This window comes from Tachysurus fulvidraco, chromosome 10, assembly GCF_022655615.1.
Source record: "Tachysurus fulvidraco isolate hzauxx_2018 chromosome 10, HZAU_PFXX_2.0, whole genome shotgun sequence".
Taxonomy (NCBI): domain Eukaryota; kingdom Metazoa; phylum Chordata; class Actinopteri; order Siluriformes; family Bagridae; genus Tachysurus; species Tachysurus fulvidraco.
The window spans coordinates 7,812,327-7,837,347 of record NC_062527.1 but is presented as its reverse complement, the minus strand read 5'-3'; the positions used below and the strand labels follow the sequence as shown (position 1 = coordinate 7,837,347).

Here is a 25,021-nt window from a genome sequence, read left to right as displayed (position 1 = left end):
TTAATATTCACATCACTTTGAATGTACCAGGTACATTTCATGCAATTTCTCAAACCTCAAAAAGAGACTCTGAAAAATCAATGATTAATAAATTCCCTTAGTGCTTCATGGTCATCAGTATTGTCTTAATTTTAAAGATCTTTATCATAAGAGAGATGTGCTTATCATTGCCACAATTAGCAGGGGTGCTTGTTCACAAACTGCAGTGTCAGAATGACAGGGATCAGCTGGGCAATTTGTATGCAAATAGAGTAAGGCGTAGCTTTGCTTGCACTGTACTTTTGTCCCCACAGTAAGGAAGCTGGTGTAGTAAATTCTCTCCAATACAAAAGGAAAGCATGGAGGGAAAAAACTTCCAATGTTCCAACATTTTAAAAATGTTTTACACAATTTCATATTAACAATAATATATTGTATTATTGTATTAATACCCATGTATCGAACCACACTCCAGCATGTAGCTCACTCCTCAGTGAAGCATATGGAGTGTAGGCTAAATGAAGTATATCAGTCAGTTAGCTCAGGAGAGGCATTGGATTGGATGGTAAAGATTGATCGGTCCCTTTTTTGCTATCTCTATCCCCTAGTGAAGCAAGGTCAGAAAGCTGATGCTGTAGCACTGTAGACTTCAAAACCTTAATAAAGCCTTCAAATCTAAAAGAGAAAATTGCTTCTTAATGATGTGACCTTCATATGTCCTCTATGCATGCAATGATGCAAAAGATGGAAAAATTCAACAACATATGAAAAAATATCCATCAATGAATGAAAGAGAGCAATAGAATGTGTAACAGATAGGAATAAAAAAAAATGGGCCATAGCACAAAAAAAAAAATCTTCATATGTTATATATGTGTATATATTAAAATAATTAATCAGTATTTCTGATAAACCGTATACAAAAATCCCCACCTTGGTATTTTTATTATCAAGGTATTAATAAAAGCCTTTAAAAATGAAATTTGATGCAAGTGACCCTTTTCACTTGACCTTCTTGATAGCCATTCTAGAATGACTTAAAAACACTTAAATAAACTTAAACATAAAACAAAATCAAACAATATAGCAAGTTGTTAATGCTATTATACATTTTTTTCATAAAAATAATAGACACATATTGTATGAATAAACTGACATGCACACAGACTTATACACATGAGCACACATGCACATAACATCCTAATCTCCACAGAGTACTTAATATTACTCCATGATAAATAGGGTAATTGATTCTGATGCTAGATTAGTTAATATCTAGGACTGTGTATCACTGCCATGTTTATTTTGTTTATGTAGATATATAGATGAAAACGCAAAAAAAAGGAGAAAAGAATTGAGGTAGTGTATAAGGTAATACTATTATGAATACTATTATTCAGTTTAGCACAAGCTTAAAAAATCCAAAGTGAACACATTTTTTAGTTTTTGAGTTGTCATCTGTCAAGTACGGCTTCTCAACAAATCAAACAAACATATATACTAACAAACATTATAGTTTAAGATACAGACAATTCAATACAATGAAATGGATCTCACTGGACAATAAATTTATGGACTGAATTCAAAACTCCACATGAAGTATTTCAGGTCCTGCAGGTTTCAGATCATGTGCAGTGCATTCAGCATTACATCACAAATGCGTAATCCAGCAGTACAACCAATGCTCAAAACGTAAGGACACTTCTCAGTTCTATGCTGTCTGTTCCGAGTATGGCCTTTATTACTGTATAGACAAAGTTCAATATTGTTTACAAATAGATTTTAAATAATAGTGTTACTGAAATAATGCTATGTAAAATGTGGAATATGCTCATTCATCATTCATTCATCATTTAGTCATTGCCTTTATCCTAGTCAGGGTCATGTTGGATCCTATCCTAGTCAGGGTCACAGCTAGTCCATCACAGTGTGGAGTATGTGGTATTTTTCAGGATATGAAACAATCACAATGCAAATTTACAGTTGCAGGCCTGGAAACACAAGCTTTGGCATTAAATTGGCTTATATCACAATATCATATCAATATTATATCATTAATCAATCATCTTTATGAGCCTATATATTTTCTTTATTAGTAAGAAAGCTGTAATGTACAAGTCTCTGTGCAGGTACAAAATCAAGCATACAGTTTTATTGCTTAAGTACTGCACATGTACACATACAAAGCACATATAAAATGATTGCAATACATTCTTTATCTTATCTCTTTTGCAGTGGAAGTGAAGGGATCATTCCCTGGTCGTTCAGACTCTAAGGCAGTGCTGTTAAAAAAGGAAAGGCCATAGATACTGAGCAGTGTGCCTTGGTTAACAAGGAAGTGTAGATGTGGGAAGGTCTAGTGACACGGTCAGTGGATGTCTGATATTGAACATGACAATGTCTGCATGTTTATTTGAATCCCAAACCTGATAAGTGAGATCTTTAGTAAGTGTTCTTTCATCACAATGATATGATATATAGCAAGAATAATATTTGCATCCCTTTTCCAGCATACTTCCCAAGGACCACCCATAACCCTGTTATTACTGTTCTGGTTTAATGGTGTTTTTTTTTTTGGAAACTGCTATTGTTGCATATCCCTACATAATATCACCATCGTAAGTATTGCAAAATTGCTAAAGAACTTGGAAGACAAAGTCAAATAGTACACTGGATAGTACACCGCCCAGTCACAAACACACACTCTCATTCAATCATCAGACACCTATCTATTTCTTCATTTGGCATTATAGAGAAGTAGTCATTGCACGGTTATAAATACAAGTAGACAAACATCTTCTTGATGCCATAAAACCTATGTTCTTTGATAGATATTGTTCATTAATAAAAAACATAGTTTGTACAATAGACAAGGGTTTATTCCATTCTCATAAGTTTGATGGGAGTTTGGGCTGTAAGCTTGGTGTCCCTGGAATGGAACTGTCCCGAGACCCAGGACCACTAGAAGACCCAGTCTGGGCTTGGGACACTTTGGAAGTCTGTCTTGACAGTGTCACATGGCCAGGTATTGAACTATACATGGTAACAGGGGTTGGGAAAGAGGTATGGCTAAATCCAGACACTGTTACAGGATGTGACTGATCTGGGACATGTGGGCCTTGTCTTACTAGTTTGGGCCTGTCAAAGAGTTGTGGGGAAGGAAGTGATATGGAAATACTGCTGACATCTTGAGAAGGGAGATTAACCAGAGACCCAACCTTCTCTTGTGACTGTGATGGCAGAGTACAAAGGATCTGTGGGGACAGGAGAGAGCTTTGGGATCCTGAGGTACTCGAGGGATTGCTATTAATGGGTGTCCGCTTTCTCTGCACCATAGGACTCTGGAATGTAGGGCTCCAAGCTGGTGGGGTGCTACAAGGGGAAGCATTTCCAGAGCCATACTGAGCAAGTGAAGCCAAAACAGATGGTTCATGTGATAGTCGTGGGGGATGATCTCTGCTTTGTGACTCCTGAGTCTGTGGGTTTGGGACAGTTGGCTCTAAGACATTTGCAGAGAAAAGTGGGGATCCAGTAGGAGGTGATGGAGTGGTTGTCCTAACTGGTTTGCTCACTTCCTGAATGTACTTAACTTGAGGAGGCTTGGGCTGAGTGGACTGCAGTTGTGTCAGTATAGGGCTAATGGAGTGGGCTATCAAAGGAGTGATGGTAGAGGCAGAGGGAATGGCAAATTGTGCCAGGTCTCTACCTACTGCCCCTTGTTGAAAGAAACCAGGCAGTGGCGCAGTAATGCTGGAGAATGAAGCATGTGGAAGCTTAGGTTGGGGATGAAGTTGAGCAACACTGGAGAATCCAGAGCCATAGGTGCTGAGGGGTCTTTGGGAAAAAGTGGAAGCCTCGCTGATGCTGGATGTGATTGTGGTAATTGTGGTTGTTGTGGAAGACAGCAAAGAACTGGAGGCAGAAGGCAAAGGGGGTGAAGAAGATGTTGCAGAACTCTTGGCTCTCAGTGAATCCAAAATAGGTGTCTCCACACCAGGTCCAAGTTGAGAACTCGCACCAGAGGATGAGCTACCCAATGCAGTAACACCAGAAACCACTGGAAACCTTTTAAAATGGCCTGGTGGATCTTTCAGTGAACTCAACATGGGTACAGGTGGCCGGAAAAGTGTATGAGGCAGATGTGGATGGCGGGTAAGGGCAATGGCCACTGAGGTAGTGGCTGCAGCAGCTTGGAGTGGAGCCTGGATAAGAGGAGCCCAGATAACTGGAGTGTGAGTAGAAGGAGCTGGAGTTGTGTGAGCACCTAGTGAGGGGGTCTGCATTAGGTGGGCACAGAGAGCCATGTCCCTATCATGCTGTACAATCTGCTGGATGATTTCATTCTCCTGAAAGTTCAGCACACCTGAGTTGAGATCTCGCTGCACTTTGGTCTGAAGAACAGAGTTTTTCTTTCCTAAAATGTAATGCACAAAGAAACAATATATAATAGATATTATATAATACTATTATTACATAATACTTAAACACTTTATAACCTACATTATACTACATTAAATATTCAACATGTTATTAGAAGCTCTGAATTTGTTGTTGGAAATATCTAGTATTCACATTTTTTTATATAGAATTCTTTTACTACGACCCTCTATAACTCAATATCAATAACTCTGGCTAAAACTAGAGGGCAAGAAGTGCAAGCACTGAAATTTGCGTTGCTAATTTTTTCCTAGGTATAACGAAATGACTAAAACATAGAAGCACAAATTTGCTCTGGGCAGCCATCCAACTTTAACTAAACAAATCATGACCTCAAACGGTGACCATATATGGCACAGGTGGCTCAAAACCCACATGAACGTTAGCTCTTACCAATGCGGTCTAGACGATCAAGGGCTACTGTTTCAAAAGCCCGACGCATCATTGGATACTCTTCCAACACTTCGTTAAAGTTGTCCACAGACAGAGAGTACAGACGGCAGTATGTCTCTGCTCTCACACTGGCTGTTCTTCTGCCCAGAGTCAGCAAACAAATCTCTGTACACAGTATTAAGATCTACATTAAAATCAATAGGATCATGCGACATGAAAACATGAGCATTTAAATAAAAGTTATACAAAACAAACAGTAATTCAACGTGCAAGTCATTAATACAATGATCCATGAAAAAATTTATTCTAAAACCTCTTTTCAGGTTAGAATCAGAGTTTAGGTATTTTACCATGGAGTAAAAGATCCTACAATAATTGGAGAAAGCATGTAAAATATAGTGTAGGAGGGAGAGTGAAGGAAAGACTCAGCTGCAGAGAAGCCAACAGCATCAACCTGTAACTAGATTTTTATATAAAATAAAAACATGCATTTTTATTACACAAGTCATTTATATGCAATTTTAAAGCCTATTTGTGAATACATGTACTTACAAAGTGGACAATCCATTACATTTTACTACCAGAGTGGTACAAGTTCTACAAAAATACAAGATCATAAATAAAGTGCCTGTGGCCCTTCATTGCCCTGGAGCCAAAATGAAGTGGGGATGTTTGGTTAAGATAGAGCTTTTGAGATGGCCTAAGGGATTACACTCCATCCGTCATGGCCACAGTCATAAACAACAAGGACAGAAGAGCCACTCCATTGGACTCGTATATTTACTATCACACATGGAAGTAGGGGCAGAGAGACACAAAAAGAAAAAGACAGAAGAGACTGAGGCAAAAAATAATAATGGACCCAAAAGGAGAATGATAAAAAAAAGAGGGGGGGCACGGTGGCTTAGTGGTTAGCACGTTCGCCTCACACCTCCAGGGTTGGGTGTTCGATTCCCACCTCCACCTTGTGTGTGTGAAGTTTGCATGTTCTCCCCGTGCCTCGGGGGTTTCCTCCGGGTACTCCGGTTTCCTCCCCGGTCCAAAGACATGCATGGTAGGTTGATTGGCATCTCTGGAAAATTTTCCATAGTGTGTGAGTGAATGAGAGTGTGTGTGTGCCCTGCGATGGGTTGACACTCCGTCCAGGGTGTATCCTGCCTCGATGCCCGATGACGCCCGAGATAGGCACAGGCTCCCCGTGACCCGAGGTAGTTCGGATAAGCGGTAGAAAATGAATGAATGAATGAATGAAAAAAAGGTTGAGCATGAGAAGGCATGAGCCACAGAGAGAAACTTCTCATTTTAAATATGGTCCAGTATATGTTTCCTGCTGTTTTGTTTTCACTTTTTCATGCACAAGACATATTATTAGAGATTATGAGCAGGCTAGTGAGCACTTAACAACTTCATATGAATCTGGACATAAATAATACATTTTGTAAAATGTTATTTTTTCTTGTATAAATATATATTTGCTCATTTTCAAGCCTTATTTGTAGCGGATGCTACAAATAGGGCTACCGTTCATTTTGTGAACAGGTGGGCCAGGATTTGCCAGCAAATATTTGCACAAGCATTATTCCCTCACCATCTGTAAGGCATCAATATTGTCATTTTAGTGCCAAAAATCTTTAAATTTCATTCAATAGTTGACATAAAAAATAACTGATGCCAGACCTGAACTATGACAGTTGATTTTTTTCAGATTAAAACAATCAGACGTCATGAGGATACAGTGGAAAGATGTAGTAAAAAGTCTGATAACAAGTCTTCACAGCATCTAAAATGATCAGCCCTCCATTATTTTCCTTTCACTCCTCTGTTCACCTTTTATTTGAAAGTCGTTGCAAAGTCTCACTGAGCGGCAGTCGAGGAAAATTAATTTCATGAATGGCTAACCGATGTTGGGTGAGGAATTTCCCAAGGCTCCTGAAATGTGCCCATTCACTACCCCTGATCCCCCTGAGGATCAGCTGATAACACTGTTGAAACAGCGCACTGTCTGTCTGCACAGTTAAGCTTATTACAAATACTAAGGCTAAAAACAGCCAAGCTAACTTAACAGGAGCCCTACCAAAATTGTTATGCATAATACATAATACGTTGGATCCTTCAGTATTTGACTGGAATGCATCATTAGGCAAGCCTGCAGTTCGCATTTTCTTGGAGACTTACTAGGTTTTGATGTGTTTGATCACAATATGGTGCACAGAGCACAGCTTTGCAGTAGATAGATCTTCATCCATCATTTAGGAATGAAAATAATTTATAATCACACTCTCGGGTGCCACCCATTTGAGGATGGGTTTCCTTTCAAGTCTGGTTCCTCGCAAGGTTTCTTCCTCATACCATCTAAGGGAGTTTTTCCTAGCCACAGTCGCCTCAGGCTTGCTCATTGAGGATAAATTTAAATATAAGTCTAATATTAATCTTAAACATTTTGATCTATATTTATTATGTTCTGTACAGCTGCTTTGAGACCACATCCATTGTTAATAGCAAAATATACAAATAAATTGAACTGAATCGAATTGAATGCTGTTAAGGGTTGAAATAGTTACAGTCCCCTCTGAATGTATTCTAAGGGCAGGGCCAATTAAAAGGTGAATATGAGATGATAGATCAGAATTTCAGGTTTCATTTCCTGATGGCTTAACTTTAAACCTGACACTTCTGGTGGCAGACCACCCAATCAAGGGAAGCAAAAATATAGGAAAAGTTAAATAAATTAAATACAGGTCACAGCTGAGCAACAAGACACACCAGTCAGTCACATATTCTAATGTTTTGGACACTTTGGACAAAGGGTGCCATGTTCTCAGTTAACATATCTAGAATCAAATATCTGGAATTTCATGAAAATTTGATCTAATATCAGGAAATTATGATTTGTTGTTTTTTGTAGCATATAGAAAAACTAAAAAAATCGTCAGTGCCATTCCAATACTTGTTGGTATGTGCTGCTTCTGCTTGCTTATTGTCATGATCACGGTGAGAATAATAGCAACACTAATGTGAGTACATCCTTCAAGTATGTAAAACATTAAAGGATGCATTTTGTTGCATATACTGTACATGCAAAAAACAGTTCTAACTTTTTCTACCACCTAGACTGACAGATAATACTAATTAAATTGTACCATATGACATTTCCAAGTTTTTAACATTATTGTAATCATACATTTTTAATGCTACTTTTTAAATAATATCTTTTGGTCACTGGAAATTTGAAAGTACACACACTGATGTTCAGACCTTATATTGTATTCTGACCTTAAAAAGAAGTATTTCTTGTACAATATCCACATTGTCCATGGCAACAAGCTATAATAACAAGCTAAAGTCCATAGACCTAAAAATTATGAAATGCAATCTGAAGGTAATATTACTTTGTAAAAAATGGCACTTTTGGCAAAATTATGCATTACATCGTCTTTTTACCCCTAAACGGGGTGTAACGGGTAGCATTGCTGTTACAGTCCTGGGTTTAATCTTGAGCTTGAGTGACTAGGTTTTGCATGTTCTCTCATTGAATCTTTGGTTTCTTTGGTTGCCCCTAGGCATAAATAAGTGTGACTTTATGTGTGCACGGTGCTCTGCAATTCAGGGTGTAATTGTCCTGCCTTGCACCCAGTGTTGCTGTGATAAGCTCCATATATAGTCCCTGATCAGGTTAGAGGTGTCACTTAAAGTGAGTGAGTTTCACTTCTAATCTCCAAACATTTTGCATGCCAGAAAAAAAATTAATAGAGAGTGAGGAGGTGTGAATTAAGTACAGAAAACAGTGCCTGTGAGTGTATAAATACAGCTTGTTTGGCCAGCTTCCATTACTTTCTGCTGTATACTACATTCTAGTAGAGTCTTTTCTGTTGTAAAGGCTGGCAGCCAAGTGAATCTGAGTGGATTCCTGATGGCTGAATTATGACAAATAAGCAGAGATAGCACATAAATGTGATTATGGCAACTAATCATGGCTATCACCACTAAAATATTTGCAGTATAAAGTAACATTCCCAATAACCTCACATGATTTATTGACAAATGAATGTAAAAATGTATTGTTTTTTAATGTTTGTAATTATTATGTTAGATTGTGTTATATAAAAAAAACCCATGTTACATTTTGCTGGAATTTTCTACAATGCAATTCAAGACATAACTGAAAAACCCCTGCCCTGGCAACGCTAAACAAGCAAATCCTTTTAATCAATTTAAATCTGTCAACTTTAAAAGTGCCCCTTAATACATAAAATATTTGTCAAATATCACAACAGATGATTCCAGATATTTGACCAGTAGTGAATAGAACATGATGCATTTTCTACTCCCTGTAAAAATATTGCTGTATAATCTGTATTCGTGAAATATTCATATTTATTATAAAGTATATGTATATGAACTTGAAATGTCTGCTTCATTTGTCTAAAATCTCACCTAACTGTATAGATTTCTAACTTAATTTTGTTTACATTCTATCTTATCTCAACAGTTTTGTCCCCTCTCTCTTCATTGTACAGTATAAGCAACCTATCACCAGCTGACTAGCAATATTATGAATGCCTGCTTACCTCCAAAGTAAGACCCATCTGAAAGCTTTGTATCTTTACTGCCCTTGGTCTGAACAGTTAACATGCCATGTTGGATAAAATACATTTTCTTTCCTATGGTGCCTTCCCGAATGATGTAGTCTCCTGGCTGGAAGACTTCAAAGCGTAGTTTGGTAAGCATGGAGGTTACAAAGTTGGGATCCGCATTAGCAAACAAGGGCATAGTGGCTACCAGCTTTCGACAGTTGAAACTGATGATTTCCTTCATGAGCAAAGAGAAAATGAAGAAATGAAAATTTGGGAAAGAAATACATTAATTTTAAGTATATTATTCATTGTCAGTGAGCATATAGCCGTACAATTTTGTTCAATATTCTCTTTCATGGGACATATATGGTGAGCGGATTCAAGACTAACCTCTCGGAGTGGCTCATTTAGCTCTCCAAGAATGCTCTCCTCATCGAACATCTTGCCCTGATAACGGTGCTCATAGTAGTCATGGATCCTTTGGCGCATGTCAGCAGGAAGCTTGTGGAAGGACATGTACTGCTCCACTTGTTTATACTGCAGGGATTGCAGGCCAAAGAAAATGCCAGTGTCAATAATACAGCATCTGAGTACGTGAAACAAAGTCTTAAAATGGACAGCAATGTGTCGCAGCAGGAAGCGCTTTCAGTATACAGCTCGGTGAAAATCTTAAAAAAAGTTACAAATATTACATAACTACTGACTAACTCTAGGCAAGCTAGATGTTTTCATATCAACAACCATCTTTTACTTCTCGTTGTCTCTCTGCCTGCTTGTTTAACTTTTAAAAAAGACTTATGGCAATGTTAGTTGTTTTTTTTTTGACCTATCTAGCATTTTATTTATTTTTTCATGCCTGAAATATTCCTGCACAACATCTTCTGCCTCACTTTACCCTTCAATCCTAGCCATTTTATCACTTTCTTGCTTACAGGCTCCCTCCACAGAACAACACATTTTCCTTTTTTCTTTACTACCCCCTCATTCTGTTTCATAAGCTTTCTCGGCAAGGTGCCTCCACCCCCGACAATTGTTCTCTCCCTCTCTTCTCTTGAACTCCTCCTTGACTGCAGTGGTTCTACTGTGCCCTTCATTTCATGCTAATGCTCCACGCGGCCATGCCAGCCGTGTCTGCTTTCACCGGTGCTGTACTGCTGCTGATATTCCAATATGAATATTATCATATTCAAGGACACAAGACAAAGCCAGCAGGGATGACTTGAGACAACAGGAAATAATGTCAGACAGTGCCGTTGAGCCGGACTCGTGAGACCAGAGGGAGGTAGTAAAGCCATAACAAAACTGTCAGGATAAAGTAGGCTAAGTATGACTCACAGCATCAGAAAAAAAAAACAAGTGTCATTGGAATTTGTCCTTTTCAGGAGTAGGAGTAATGCTGTTGTCAGCATGTTGCAGCTAATAACAATGCCATCAAGAAAACCAATCCAATCAGAGAATGGAAAGCCTAGACTTCATAAAGAAAATAACAAACATGATAAACATATAAACAATTAGCTAGACATCAGGAAGCTACTGAACCTCCTTTATGCTCTGCAACTCTTTTTCTTTAGCATTCAGTCTTTTTTCAGTATTCAACACTGAATAATTTGTGCATTTGCAAATCAAGATTAAAACCCATTGAGCACAATCAGTATACAAGCAGTTTCTTTGCCTCCTGAGTAAAGTGAAATAAAACATTTCTCAAGACCCACAGCAATATGCGGTGTTCCTTCTCAAACGCTATGTTGTGGGACAGCATGGGCTATCACGATAAAGCTGCCGCTCCATCGATAAAACTATCCTGTGTCAACAAGACTCGTTGCCATAGCAACTGCAAGGGGCAGAATTGACTCAAGTCATTTTACACAGCAGAGGTCAAAGCTCTTGAGTCTCCATCTTATTAAAAATGGAAACAGATCAATTAACACTCAAAAGGTACTTGGTATAGAAGACAATATAGTGTACATTATGTACAGAACACCACAGAGGACAGGAATTGCAATGCTAAAACGACTGCAATAAAATAGTAAACCTAATAATTAACCTTTTTTGCATTTATTTATACATAGAATGTGTAACGTGGATAACTGCAAAATGGTGCCTTTTCTGGCAACTATTAAACATGAGTTTTGATTGCATGATTAATTTTCATTATTTCATTTAATCAGTGAAACTCATCAGTATTTTCCATTCACCTCACACTAACCTTCTCCTGGTATTGCCGCCGAGACGAGTCTAGTGATTGAATAAGGGCAGTGGCATGACCTACAAACATGGCATAGCAGGTGGCACCCACAATCATGCTGAGGATGGTCAGCCACACGTCTGTCATGCCCACGGGTGGGTACATGCCATACCCAATACACAGCATGTGGCTCATAGCCTTAAACAGGGCGTAGGAGTACTGTTGACCCCAAGTATCATTCTGCAAAGGAAAGAGTGGGTGGGGCAGAAGGAGAGACATTAAGACAGTGAGAGGGAGAGAGAGAGAGAGAGAGAGAGAGAGAGAGAGAGAGAGAGAGAGAGAGAGAGAGAGAGAGAGAGAGAAGAGAAAAACACACAGATGAGAGAAGACATACAAAGAATAAAATGTAATGCATATACATAATTTTGCATGTAAAATAGGGTTCATCGAAGCAAACACTGGAAGAACAGAAGCAGGAATACAGCAATGGAGAGAGGTGCAAAAATAGTAACATTTCATATTTTTAATGATTGCCTTGGGATTCCTTACAGGTGCCTAAAAAGGATCAAATACATGATGATAACCAGAAAAAAAGCAACCCAACAAGAAATATATGCACAAAGAAGAGAAGCAAAAATTAAAGCTACAAAGTGGAACCATCTATGTGTAATTGCCTTTATTAGTTACTTTAAAAATCTTTATTTTGAATCGCAACACATAGTTTCAATACATTGGATGCTAAATTATTTGTTGGTTTTCCGCTTACCACCATTTTGTTTTTGGATACCCAGCAGTCGGCAGGAAAGTCCTGAAGCATAGGCACAAGGAACTGCAGACAGCCATCCCAGTGGCACAGCAACAGCATCATACCAATCAGATTCACTATACGCACCATAGCACTAGCCAGGTCATAGGTCATGTGAAAAATCTGGGGAACCGGAAGAATGAGACAGATATTGTGACTCAGACAGAAGCATGCTGTACAGGTCCCATTTAAGGCTTAATCCAAGCTCAGATATGAGCCCTTTTGCTGTTATGCAGGCTAGGTTAGCAAAATGCCACGGATGTTGCATGTTACATAACGCTGCATGCATTTGCTGCTAATGTTAATGGTTTGTGAGAGATCTGTGATATAAAGAAAAAGATTTGGTATATAAAACACATGTTGTTTAGTGAGTTCCACACAGACACACATTACCCTTAGTCCCTTTACCTAGAGTTTTAGTTTAAGAACTAATGGGCTCGCAGTATTGATCGGCTTGACAATTAAAACAAAATAATGCAGTGTTTGTTTCTGATTCCAGCCCACCACATCTTTTTGAACTGCTGCTCATGCTGTATAACACACAGATGTTAGCACTATCAACATTTTTCCACATACATGAGCTCACAGAAGCCCACGATTGGCTAGTATGCCATACCTCCTACTCAGGGAGCATGGATAATGTTGATCCCTTTGCCCTAGCCACAGATAACACTGGCAATGTCGATAGATTTTAAAAATGTTATTACATTATTTAAACCAGACAGCTGCATTTTTTTCAATATCCTAGCATGGAAGGTAACTAACAATTGAGTTCTGCCATTGTACAACATACCAGGTATGTAAGCCTTTTTGGCAATGGAATTTGAACATAGTAGTATAAAATCTACCAAATTAGTGAATAAAAATGGTTTCTTGCAAGTTTTGAATTTTACACTAGCCATTTAATTTTCCTTAATGGTTTCTATTAGGGAAATCCCTCTAATGTAATATAGATAGTTCATATATAGATATACATATATAGAGATTTCAGTATGAGTCATCTGACGTTCTTTATTAATCAGAGTTTTGTGCTAGGCTTTAATACAGAAGCAGAGTTTTCAGACAGTCTGTGTGGCAGACATACCTCCTCCCACTGATGAATGTATCTGATGAGGCGGGACAGTCGCAGCAACCTGAGCAAACTCAGAATCTTCGTAAAGCGAACAATCCTCAAAGCTCTGGCTGTCTTGTAGAAGTCTGAGTCAATCCGTGTCTCAACGATGAGGAAGATGTAATCTACAGGAATGGAGGAGATAAAGTCCACGGCAAACCAGCTGCGCAGGTACCTCACCTTTATCTGCTGTGGGTCCAGGATGATCTCTGTGCTTTCCTCCTTCACAATGCCAGTCCTGAAGTTCAGGACAAGGTCCACTAAAAAGAAGGTATCAGAGACCACGTTGAAAACAATCCAGGCCGGCGTATGTTCATCTTTGAAGAATGTGATGCCCACTGGGATGATGATCAGATTTCCAACCATTAAAAGAAGCATGATCAGGTCCCAATAGAACCTGAATTAGACAAAGAGAGCACAAATTATTGAACATGCACCAAAATAAGGTCATTCACACAAAGGAGTCCAATTTGTTGTCCGGAAATGTTTTTGAAAAGCTTTGAGTAAATAATAATGAAACAATCATTTTTAAAATATAGTTACTATTTTAATGATCCCATTGTGGCATCTGTCATCGGATCTACATTTTGATGTGGGTTTAAATGAAGCATATTTAAGTTGAACACAACACCAAATGCAAGACTGCCTTTTTATCATTAAAACATCTGCTGCAGGGTAAAACTGTTACACAGAAGACAGTATAATTGCAGTTCCCAGCTTTAATTAGCACACAGAACTGCAAGATTTTAAGCTATTTGGTTTCCTCAGTTCATAAGTCACAAAGCAGTTAACACCACAAGACTAGTTTTCATGTCTATATAATGCTCTAGTTTGTTCACTGGCCTCTGAGTCACACATAATAGTCAGAAATAAACATAAGGATATTAGAGAAAAGTCCCAGTTGTTCTTCACATGCACAAGTTTTGAAGTTTTTAATTACTCATACTCAGCATGATGTTCCATATGTCCAAACGTTTGTATAATAAATTCTTGTCCAGTGGTGTAGAGTTGTAATTAAGCAGGCACTGATTGCACAGATGGTTGATACACTTCATAAACCATTACAGATTGCTGCTCAGCATTTTAGTCTTCTTTTTTTATTTATCCAAGTATAATTTGCAAAAATTTGTTGCAAAAATAAGGCCGCATTCAGTTTTAGAATATTTTAGAATATTGCATTTAGTGCACAATACAGTTCTACATTTGAATTGTACAGTAATAAAAATACTTATATTACAGGAAGCTTTAAAGAGATCCAAAACAATTAGGACAATCAACTGTGATTAACCATGTATGATTACTGGGTTCACTTTGCAACATTTAACTATTCAACTGTGTATAAAATCACCTTTGGTGGCCCAAGAACAAATCATCTATACATACAGTGTGACTCCAGCTGTCAGATTATTCTCAGTTTTCAGATTATAAAGGATTTTCCAATGACACTAGCATTTTGACAGATGTTCTAATGGGCTGGACTATGAATATAAAAAGAAGGGCTTAAACTGTAATTGAACAGACAAATTCTATAGAGAAGATCTTCCATTTATAACAATGTAATACCACATTTTCTGAATAAACAATTGTTTCATGCAGCCAGGTATATAGAGAATCTGACAATCCTGCCACATGTGTGTAACATAATTAAAACAATGTAGCATGTGCACCATTATTGTCATTCCTACTATCTTTAATCCACTCCTCAATTTGAATACAGGCAAGTGTGTGTAGCACTTTATAGTCAAATGTTTGTTGACCCCTGACCAGCACACTCATGTATTATATGCCTTCCCCAAACCATTTCACACAATTGTATCTGTAGCGTTGCAATTTAGTTTCACTGGAATTGAGAGGCCGAGGCAAATAGTGACACCCATGAAGAGATGTTGTGCTAAAATTTGAGTGGAAGAAGTTAGGAACCTACACAGTTCTGATATCAACCTCCATAAACACCTTTGGCATGAACTGGAACACTGACTGGACCCCCTGGCCTTCTGACTTAATATTACTAATGCTTTTGTGGTTAAATAAGCAGTTCCCTACTTACATGCTCAGAATTTTCAAATTTTCAAAAAAGTGGAGTTTATAATATCAGTAAATGGAAAAGAAATTTGGAATAGGATGTTTAAAGGGCACATATGGATGTTGTGGTCAGGTGCCCAATGTTGGGCCATATAGTGCAAAATAACAAGATAAGTAGAATATTTTCTATGTTTATAGTTTTATAATGTAGTGCTTGCTTTTTAATAAAATTTCCCACCTTTCCTTATTTTAATTGCTATATAGCGCTTTCTGCTTTCTTTTAATGCTTATATAAAACAGATTAGACACATAAAAGATGTTTAGCTTACAAGACACATTTTTGTAGGCATTCATTTGATCCAAAGCAAGTGAATTTCTAGTAGCTTAATATAAAACATAAACTTACAGCATACAATTAATATTTGGCAAAACGCAAAAAAAAAACAAAAAAAACAAAAGAAAACATTCTGAATCACACTACGGGCCTGGGGGGATATACTAGGCCCCAAAACAATAAGCTACTGAGACCTATAGAATGCTTGTAAAATTTTCATTCATTCATTTTCTACCGCTTATCCGAACTTCTTGGGTCACGGGGAGCCTGTGCCTCAGGCGGCATTGAGCATCAAGGCAGGATACACCCTGGACGGAGTTGCTTGTAAATTTGTTCAAGATCAAATCTTTTTTTCAGTTTTGTTGAAAAAAAGCTAACAAAGAGTTTAATGTAAGTTAATTGAATTATTTGTAATTAATAAGTAGTGTATTAATATTATTTGCATCTTTATAGACATTTGTTTCATTCCTGTCATTTACTGAAAAAAAAAATAATAAACTTTCGCGTTGTAGTTTAATATTATTGGAAGTTTTAACAAGGTAACATCATGTATAACAGATGAACTCCAGGGACAAAGAAAACTACAGCTACTGTCAAAAGACAAAAAGACATTTTGGACATTTTGTATGTTTTCCACTACAGAAAAACCACACCTGATACCCTAAAGCCCAATGATGGAATTTTCTTTTCTTTTTATTTAATAGGTTGATAAATTGGATGACTGATGAGTAATACAACCACTATGTTAAAAATTTCATTTCATTGTTTCAGTGAAATTTTAAGGGAATGCATGCTGCTCACGCAGTCTTGAAAGCAAGGGTCTGTGATTCAGAGCAGCCCTCTGCCCCTATTTAAATCATCTTATGAACCATCACTTTGATTAATGTTGTATCTCTATACGCACACATGATTTCTATGCTATACTCTTTTTTTTGTTTGTTTGTTTCTTCACCTCCAATGCAAATAAGCAATTTTGTGAACAGAGAGAAAGTGATAAGAATCAAGCAAGCTTGCCAATATAATTTGTACATTCAAACAAAGACAAAATATATTGAAACAATACTATTCAGTCTGTTAGTCTATTCACAGCTTTTTTGGTGCGTGACAGGAAAAGAGGCAGATGACTGATATTTTATTCAATTTGACTCCAACTTTGGCGTACTGTTATAAATAGTAAACTAGCACTTTAAAAGCATACTGGGTAACACTTTTCAACTGTTCAACTGTGCACTTTCTTGCAGGAGAAAGTTTCAGTCAGGTTTCCGGTCCCATCATAGCACAGAAACTGCACTTGTTATAGTTACAAATGACTTGTTCTTAGCTTCAGAACAAGACTGCATGTCACTATTTGTTCTATACGATCTTAGGGCTGCATTCAACACTATAGATAGATCACTATATATTCTCCTAGATCACAGATTACACAGGTATTCAGAGACAGGTTTTAAGTTGGTTTAGTTCCTACCTGTCTGACTGATACCATTTAGTAGATTTAAATGGTGAATCCTCCAGTTTATTGCCAGTTAATTATGCGGTCCCTCAAGGATTAGTTTTAGGACCTCTGCTTTTCCAATATACATGCTTCCCTTGGGAAACATTAGAAGGCATAGGATTAGTTCCCATTGTTATGCTGATGATACCCAGTTATATATCTCATCAGCAGATGAACTATCTAACTTGTCTAGGTTAACCGAGTACGTCTTATATCCAAAAGATTAGATATAAAATAATTTCTGTTATTAAATTCTGATAATACAGAAATGTTACTTACTTAGAAGCTCTCACAATTCAACTTCCATTTAGAGGGATGTAATGTTACTACTAGCTCAACAGTGATCGTATAAATTACATCACCTATATTACAAAAACAGCCTTCTTCCAAATTAGAAATATTGCCAAGCTAAGAAATATCCTCTCTGTATCTGATGCGGTGAAGATGGTTCATGCATTTACATGTATGACCTCCAGACTGGACTATTGTAATGCATTACTAGGTGGTTGTCATACATCTTCAATAAAGAGGCTACAGTTAGTGCAAAATGCAGCTGCCAGAGTTCTAACATGCTACTGTACAATCCTTCATGCTCTCTCACGCTCATCACAAATCTCTGTACTTCTGGTAGTTCCCAGAATATTGAAATGTGAATAACAAAAAGTGGTAACAAAAGCTCCCAAACTCTGGAATCTTCTTCCTGATACAGTGTTTGTGGCTCAGACACACATTCCCAGTTTAAATGTAGATTGTAAATGTATCTCTTTAGTCAGGCATACATATAATACTTCCCATAATCCAGTGCTGCAGTACATTTCATCAGAAGCACATTATCATCTGGTTACTGCTAACATTCATTATGAACAGCAGCTTCACTATTTCCTTTCCACTTCTTTTCTTTTTCTTCCCATCCCGAGGCATCCAGAGATTGTACCAGCTGCAGTTCTGTTCCATGTCATGAAAATTTGGGACCTTGATGGAGATGAGGCCAGCCATGTGAGGAACCTGAGGCATCTAGAGATGTACCAGCTACAGTCGGCTTCAGTATACATACATTCTAAGATGCCAACTACATGTGGTCTTTGAAAACAACCTCCTCATCAATACACAATTTCAGGACTGTGTATTTAGAATCACACCCTCCAGTGTCACCCAAATGGGTTCTTTTTTAAAATCTGGTTTCTTCCTCTTTTTAAGTCTCAAGGTTTCTTACTCTTCCATCCAAGTGGTATTTCCTTGGCACAGTAGAGAAAGAGAAATGGTTTTTCGACTCCTCTGTATGTATGCACATACTTTGACATGGACAATAAAGAACCTTCAACCTTGAAACTTGAACCACTCGCCTCAATCACCTCAGGCTTGCTCATTGGGGATAAATACAAACACATTTAAATATAAATCTAATATTAATCTTGAATTTTTGTATTATATTAATCTTTATATAATATAAACCTTTTGTATTATGTTTCTTATGTTCTGTAAAGCTGCTTTAAGACTCTGTCCATTGTTAAAAGTGCTATACAAATATGTTTAGTCTAGTACATGTTTGTTAGTTAATGCATTAATTAACATTTAGGGGTAAACTAAATGAAGGCCTGTAAGATAGAATATGAATTAAATGTGCAGAATTTCAAATTGTCCACTCGTGTGGGTGCATTCCCTCAAGGCAGAACCATGCAGACCAGTGGTGTAGTCGGGGCTATACGCACATCTACGGAGTATGCTTACTTTTTCCCCAGGGCTGTTTGCATATAACGAGTTCTATGGCTTAATATTAGCGTATACCCTCTGTATACCCACTTGTTTTTCTGCTTAAAACGTCCATAATTTACCCTCGTCTTTTCTTCCCCTTTAACTGCATCGCAAAACTTCGTTGTAATTGGTTCATTTTTATTTGAATTCCGCCCCCTTTCCCCGCCCCCGACAGCTGTCGTGTACCAACTTCACCGAGCGTTTACAGGGAGGAGAATTTACTTCATCAACAGAAGCTGGTGTCATGCTGAAGCAGACTTAAGTAAAGTTGGCCGCATATTCACAGATTAGAAATTCCCGAGATAATAACTCCTGAGCTAAACGCTGTTACTACACAAATAACACATCTTTTCTACCGTAGTAATGTAGAGAGGCAGCCACAACCCAAATGTCCTCAAAATCAGCTGTCCTTTGCGGTGAACTGAGAGACAAATTCCAAGGGACCGTCTGCAAAGTGCAAAACCCGAAAAGCGAATACTAAAAAACAGTCAATAACTTCACTGTAATACACTGCACTGTCACCAAATTCAGCTCACACATCACTGACAGTTATACTACAACACTTACATGGGGGAAATGTCTTTTTGTATAATTTTTATGATTTTTTAATATGAAAATAATTCCATAACTTCACTATTATGGAAATTGTATTCAATAACTTCACTGTAATACACTGTACTGTCACCAAATTCAGCTCACACACCACTGATGACTGATAGTTATACTACAACACTATACTAAAAACCTTGCTTTTTGATTATTTTGCATTATAAACAATATACAACAATATACATCACTGTGATGTAAACTTCAATGTGTAAATCAGCTTTTGTCAAACAAACACTTATGTAAACCTGCTGCTTATATAAGAGCTATTACAGATATTGTTAAACTCTATGGTCTCTGTACTTACTTTAGCTCAATGCACAATACCAAGGGATATATCCGCTCTGTATTTGTGCTTCTGTCATCCCAAGGCATTTTATGTGGAACCATTTTGTGCAGGTTCCACACTGAATCTATAAGGGGGGGAAATATGTAAATTATATCTATAAAATATTTGCTTTAGGAATCCTGTAATGCATAAACATATTTAATTACTTTAAATTTATCTACACACTCCCTGACAAAATTCTTGTCACCTATTCAAGTTGTAGGAACAAAGATAATAACTTGACTTCTAGTTGATCATTTGGAATCAGAAGTGGCATATATGAAAGTCAAAGGCCTCCAGATTAAGCTTATTTTACCAAAATAAAATCTTATCATGCCTTGCTTTTGAATAATTTAATTAGGACAGAAAGGTGGAGGCTGAAGTATGAGAAGCACCATCCTGCTGAAGAATTTGCCCTCTCCTGTGGTATGTAATGGGCAGCAAGAATGTCTTGATACCTCAGGCTGTTAATGTTGCCATCCACTCTGCAGATCTCTCGCATGCCCGCATACTGAATGTAACCCCAAACCATGATTTGTCCACCGAACTTGACTGTTTTCTGTGTGAATCTTGGGTCCATGTGGGTTCCAATAGGTCTTCTGCAGTATTTGCGATGATTGGGATGCAGTTCAATAGACGATTCATCAAAAAATCAACCTTATGCCACTTTTCCACAGTCCATGTTACAATAGATAGAAAAAATGTTTGGAACATACTGTAACTGAACAAATAATGCATAACTGAATGACAAAATAGTTTTTATGTACTGTAAGTGAATGAGTGCATTATGGTAGAGCATTACGTTAGCGTCGCAAAGGGTGTGGGTTCGATTCCCAGGGAACAGAGATACTGATAAAATGTATGTAACACAAATGCACTGTGAGTTTCTTTGGATAAAAGTGTCTGCTAAAGGCATGAATGTTAATGTAATGTAAATGTAAACATTTACTTCTGTGTGTTGTTTTTGCTTTTCTTGTTTTGGCAGCATGGCAGGAAACAGGGGGTTTAAGAGGTGGGTGGGGGTAGTGGTATACTGATGCAGACCAAGTATTAGTTCTACAGTGAGATTTAAGGAGAAAGAGAATATTGATAGAGAATGAGGCAAATTGGATGAAATTATGAAGATGAAATGACATACTTAGTTTAGCTCATTGTTAGTTCATACTACCTGCATATCTTAATTCATCATTAATTAATAATTCAATCCATATTTAATTAAATAATGTGCAGGTTTATTCAAGTTCTGCTATTGTAAAGTGTTTTAGAATATCAGTGGAAAAACATTCTCTTTGTAATATTTACCTGTATATAACACTTTATAACAAACAAAAAATCTTACATTTAGATTTTTTGAAAATGTCTTAATCACGACTGTATGTGTGGTGAGAATAATAACTTTCTTTAGAAGAGTTAAGATATGCGTGAATATTTAAAAGTAATGGTCAGGGGTTACTGTTCATAGATTTTCTTACAGTTTCCGTTGTGTGAAATCATTAAAAACCACTAAAATGCAATGCTATTTCCTAGCAACAAACATTACATAATCAGAAACCACAGGAAACTACTGTGGCATCACAGAATAATAAGTATTGGGACATGAAAATAAAATTCTGGTTATTTAAAGATGCTGCTTTCACACAACCAAAACATCAGGCAAACCATCATAACATAAAATCCCTCATCAGTGACCTATGGCTTTTGATCACTTAGAGACCACTCTGACAGTTAGTTTAACGTGGTCTTGTATTTTATCCCTTTAAAGAATAGATGTCATTTTATTAAAATACAAATGTATAAATACAAACTACATTGACTTTTCACAAGATATATATGAGTATGTTTATAAGGCTTGAATACTGCAGAACTGATCATACAAACTGTAACATATAACCAGCACTTATTTCAGATTATTACAAAAGCTTTCTTTTTTGAACTCCATTTTTGGAATGCATGGCTTTCATTGTGATGACAATGATCAATACATTTTAAATGTATTTAAATATATTCTGGTAATATAAAAGTCCAATGATTAAATGTAATGTTTAGCTCTGATGATGTTGAATGTTGAAAGGTTTGTAGAGGATTCATTTAACCGAATAAAATGCCTTGCCATATAACAGTCTGTTACAATAGCACATAGAGATATAATCACTTCTAATTGGACAATCATACAACCAGGCTTTTGCAATAAAAAAAGATATAAGTCTGTCAAATAAGGATATGTGTAGCAAAAAAAAGCAACTATAAATCCTAAAACATGAACCCAGCTCTAAAGCCTCTGTGATAATCAGCTTTCTTTTGTTAATCTGCCAAAAAATGCACTCCAATTTTATTTGGTACTGCTGAGAATTTTATGGGTCCTAATTGTTTTTGCCAATCTTCATGCCAGCACTTGATGAATTCTATCAGAAAACATTCATTGCTTTTTTTGCCAGCACCAGTCCTCAGCTCTGTCAGCTACATGTTAGCAGGTAGCTGAAATCCGACAACCTGTTCACACACAATAAATATTCTAGCAGCTTTAACCTGTCAACAGTCCATTCTTGCCTTAGGCCATTTTTTTTTACATGAACCAGGTAATGAAATCAGCAAAATGGACCTTCCTGCAAAAAAAAGCACATCTGTCCTGCTTAACGTGGTAAGAGTGAAAGCTCACGTGAGGGAGACACAGAAAAGGATGGCGAGTAATGGAAATGTCAATTGGTAAACTATGAACCTGCAGGATGACACCATAAATAAAAAACTAATTTAAAAGGTCAATCATATAATTCATTGTCTGTTAATTATAAATTCTATTCAAACTAAAGTAGTAAATGAAAAAGACCTGGAAGAAATGTGGCTTTTAGATGCATCAGTGAGACAATACAGCTATAGGTACATTCACTCCTTGAAAACAGGTTAAAACGAGCAATCTAAAAGATCTCTTCATGTGTCCCTCTGGGTGATATTTTAAATGGTCTATGTAGATCCCCACAACTAAAAGGTATTTCCAGGATACTGGCAGACCATTTGTACATATGATGATATTGTATTGAAAATAAGAAGAGATTCAACCCATTTGAATTGAATTCTGTTTCCATCAGCATGTGTAGGACCAAAAAAATGCATGTTGAAACAGCTGCAAACAATAAAACAATCGCACGTAAACAATGCATCAATCATTGTATTGCAAGTTTAGGCGGCCTAGTTTTGCTTGTCCATTATAACTATGTTAAGGCCATGTGGTCCATTTCAATCCCCTGACTCTTACAATTACCCCATCCACACAAGGACAGATCCATTAAATAAATTGTGCCATCATAATCTCTTTGGATGTTTGCTCCTCACAACACCTGTGGTTGTGCTATCCCATTTTGATTACACTGTTTCTAGGGTACATAGCCATGGTTGGCAAAACTACCAGAAGACACCCACAATAAATGGGAGTGAATGGAAAAAATTGCATCTTCCTCAATGCTGGGTCCAACTGGAAACATAACAATGCTGGACTTTTACCCAAATCAACTTTATCCATAGCCAATAATTAGTCACTCTATTGTCAACACCGGCTTGTTATTTATAAGGTTTTCATTACAAATATAACAACAAATCTGCTATAAGCTTCTGTGGGATTGGCCACTCATCACTGGTTTGTTGAAGGACAAGCAGCATGTCATTTATGCAGACAGTAATTTCAAATCCCACTGAGGTTTATCTTTTAGAGCAGCACCACGGCTTCATATTATCAGCACACATTCAGTCCAAAACAAACCACCACCACACATGTGGCCTATAGACACTTGGAACAGATCCGTCGACAGTAGTGGGGACAGTGATTTACACAGACAGGCGGTAGCTGTTGTGTGGAGAATCAGAGACATACAGTCCTGTGGTAAATCCTTACCTAAAGTCGCTGTACGGGTGAATGATCCATGACCCGACCGATTTGACTCGCTCCTGCTCGCGCTCCACCGCCTTCTCACTACCGAACATGCGGAGAGAGAACTTGTTGACTCCTGGCTGCAGCATGGCGCCCAGCTGTCGGTGCACGAAGCCGGAGTGGTAGAGGCGCTCGTCGTCGGGCGCCATCTGCTCGATGCCCTCCAACTTAATGAAAGTCGCGTGCTCATCCGAGGCCGAGCGCTGGCTCTCCGCGCCACCGCCAGCAGCGCCGCGCGCGCCCGCCGCCGCTGCTCCATCATCTTCTTCTGGACTTCCGTCTCCTCCACCGCCGTCGTCGTCTTCCTCTTCAGCGATGAGGCGCTTCTGCTCGTGCGCTTCGGCGTCCGCTCCGTGGCGGCTGGTGACGGACGACAGACTACCTTTAAACCTCCGGCAGTCTCCGTTCGCGTTGCCTCTGAGCGCACCAGGTGCGTCTGGATCGACGCTCGCGGCCTCTGGAGAGACTGAAGGCGCCAGCGACTTCATGCGTACGCTCTTCCTCCGCGCGTCCGCGTCGCCTTCGTCCAATTTATTTCCAAATTGATGGGGCAAGCTGTAAAGACGCTTGCGCATGGAAGAATGCAACCTGTCCATTTTAGTTTAGCGCACAAAGCGACGGTGAGCGACAGAAAGATTCGCCGTCAGAGTTAGATAAGGGCAAACGCGTGCATAGCCCTCAAGTTTCCGAAGACAGACACGTTTTTGTGCGACGCGACGGCTGGTCACAGGTATTAAAACCCAAATGACTGCAAGTGTATCCTGCTGCAGCTGTATACTCACGTAACATTACCAGGTAGAGGGGATATGAGGGCAGAACGAACGCGCTCCCAGAGAGATGTCAGGATGCTGGAGCTCTGACGTATCGGAGCGACGAGGAAACAATCTGACGAGCGTTTCAATGACAAAGCGCCGCGTGTTCACAAGTGTTCCATAAAGGGCAGGTTTGAAGCTCAAAAACGCTAACGCGCATCCACACAGTGTCTCTTCTCGTTGCGTTATCGTACACGAGGACAATAATCTGTCACGTTGCCACAGCAAATAAGCTCGAACCATCTAAACCAAACATGGGAGGAGGGGTGTTA

At 38.1% G+C, this 25,021-nt stretch overlaps 1 protein-coding gene across 1 annotated transcript; it reads right to left on the bottom strand.

The window, feature by feature from the left end:
- Positions 1 to 936: 936 nt before the first annotated feature.
- hcn4l (hyperpolarization activated cyclic nucleotide-gated potassium channel 4l) lies at positions 937 to 25,021 on the bottom strand. The gene is made up of 8 exons (XM_027173302.2): positions 23,902 to 25,021; positions 13,458 to 13,881; positions 12,335 to 12,496; positions 11,590 to 11,808; positions 9,774 to 9,920; positions 9,378 to 9,618; positions 4,810 to 4,974; positions 937 to 4,393 (listed from the first exon to the last, which is right to left on the bottom strand). The coding sequence occupies exons 1-8, from the start codon at positions 24,531 to 24,533 to the stop codon at positions 2,868 to 2,870; spliced, it is 3,516 nt and encodes a 1,171-aa protein (XP_027029103.1). The 5' UTR covers positions 24,534 to 25,021; the 3' UTR covers positions 937 to 2,867.

Bases quoted from the DNA above. Each gene is read 5' to 3' on its own strand.
- hcn4l (XM_027173302.2), bottom strand. From the start codon at position 24,533: ATGGACAGGTTGCATTCTTCCATGCGCAAGCGTCTTTACAGCTTGCCC. The intron at 9,619-9,773 runs GTTAGTCTTGAA...TTGCTCATGAAG, and splicing joins TAAATGAGCCACTCCGAGAG to GAAATCATCAGTTTCAACTG. The intron at 4,394-4,809 runs GTAAGAGCTAAC...ATTACATTTTAG, and splicing joins TGATCGTCTAGACCGCATTG to GAAAGAAAAACTCTGTTCTT.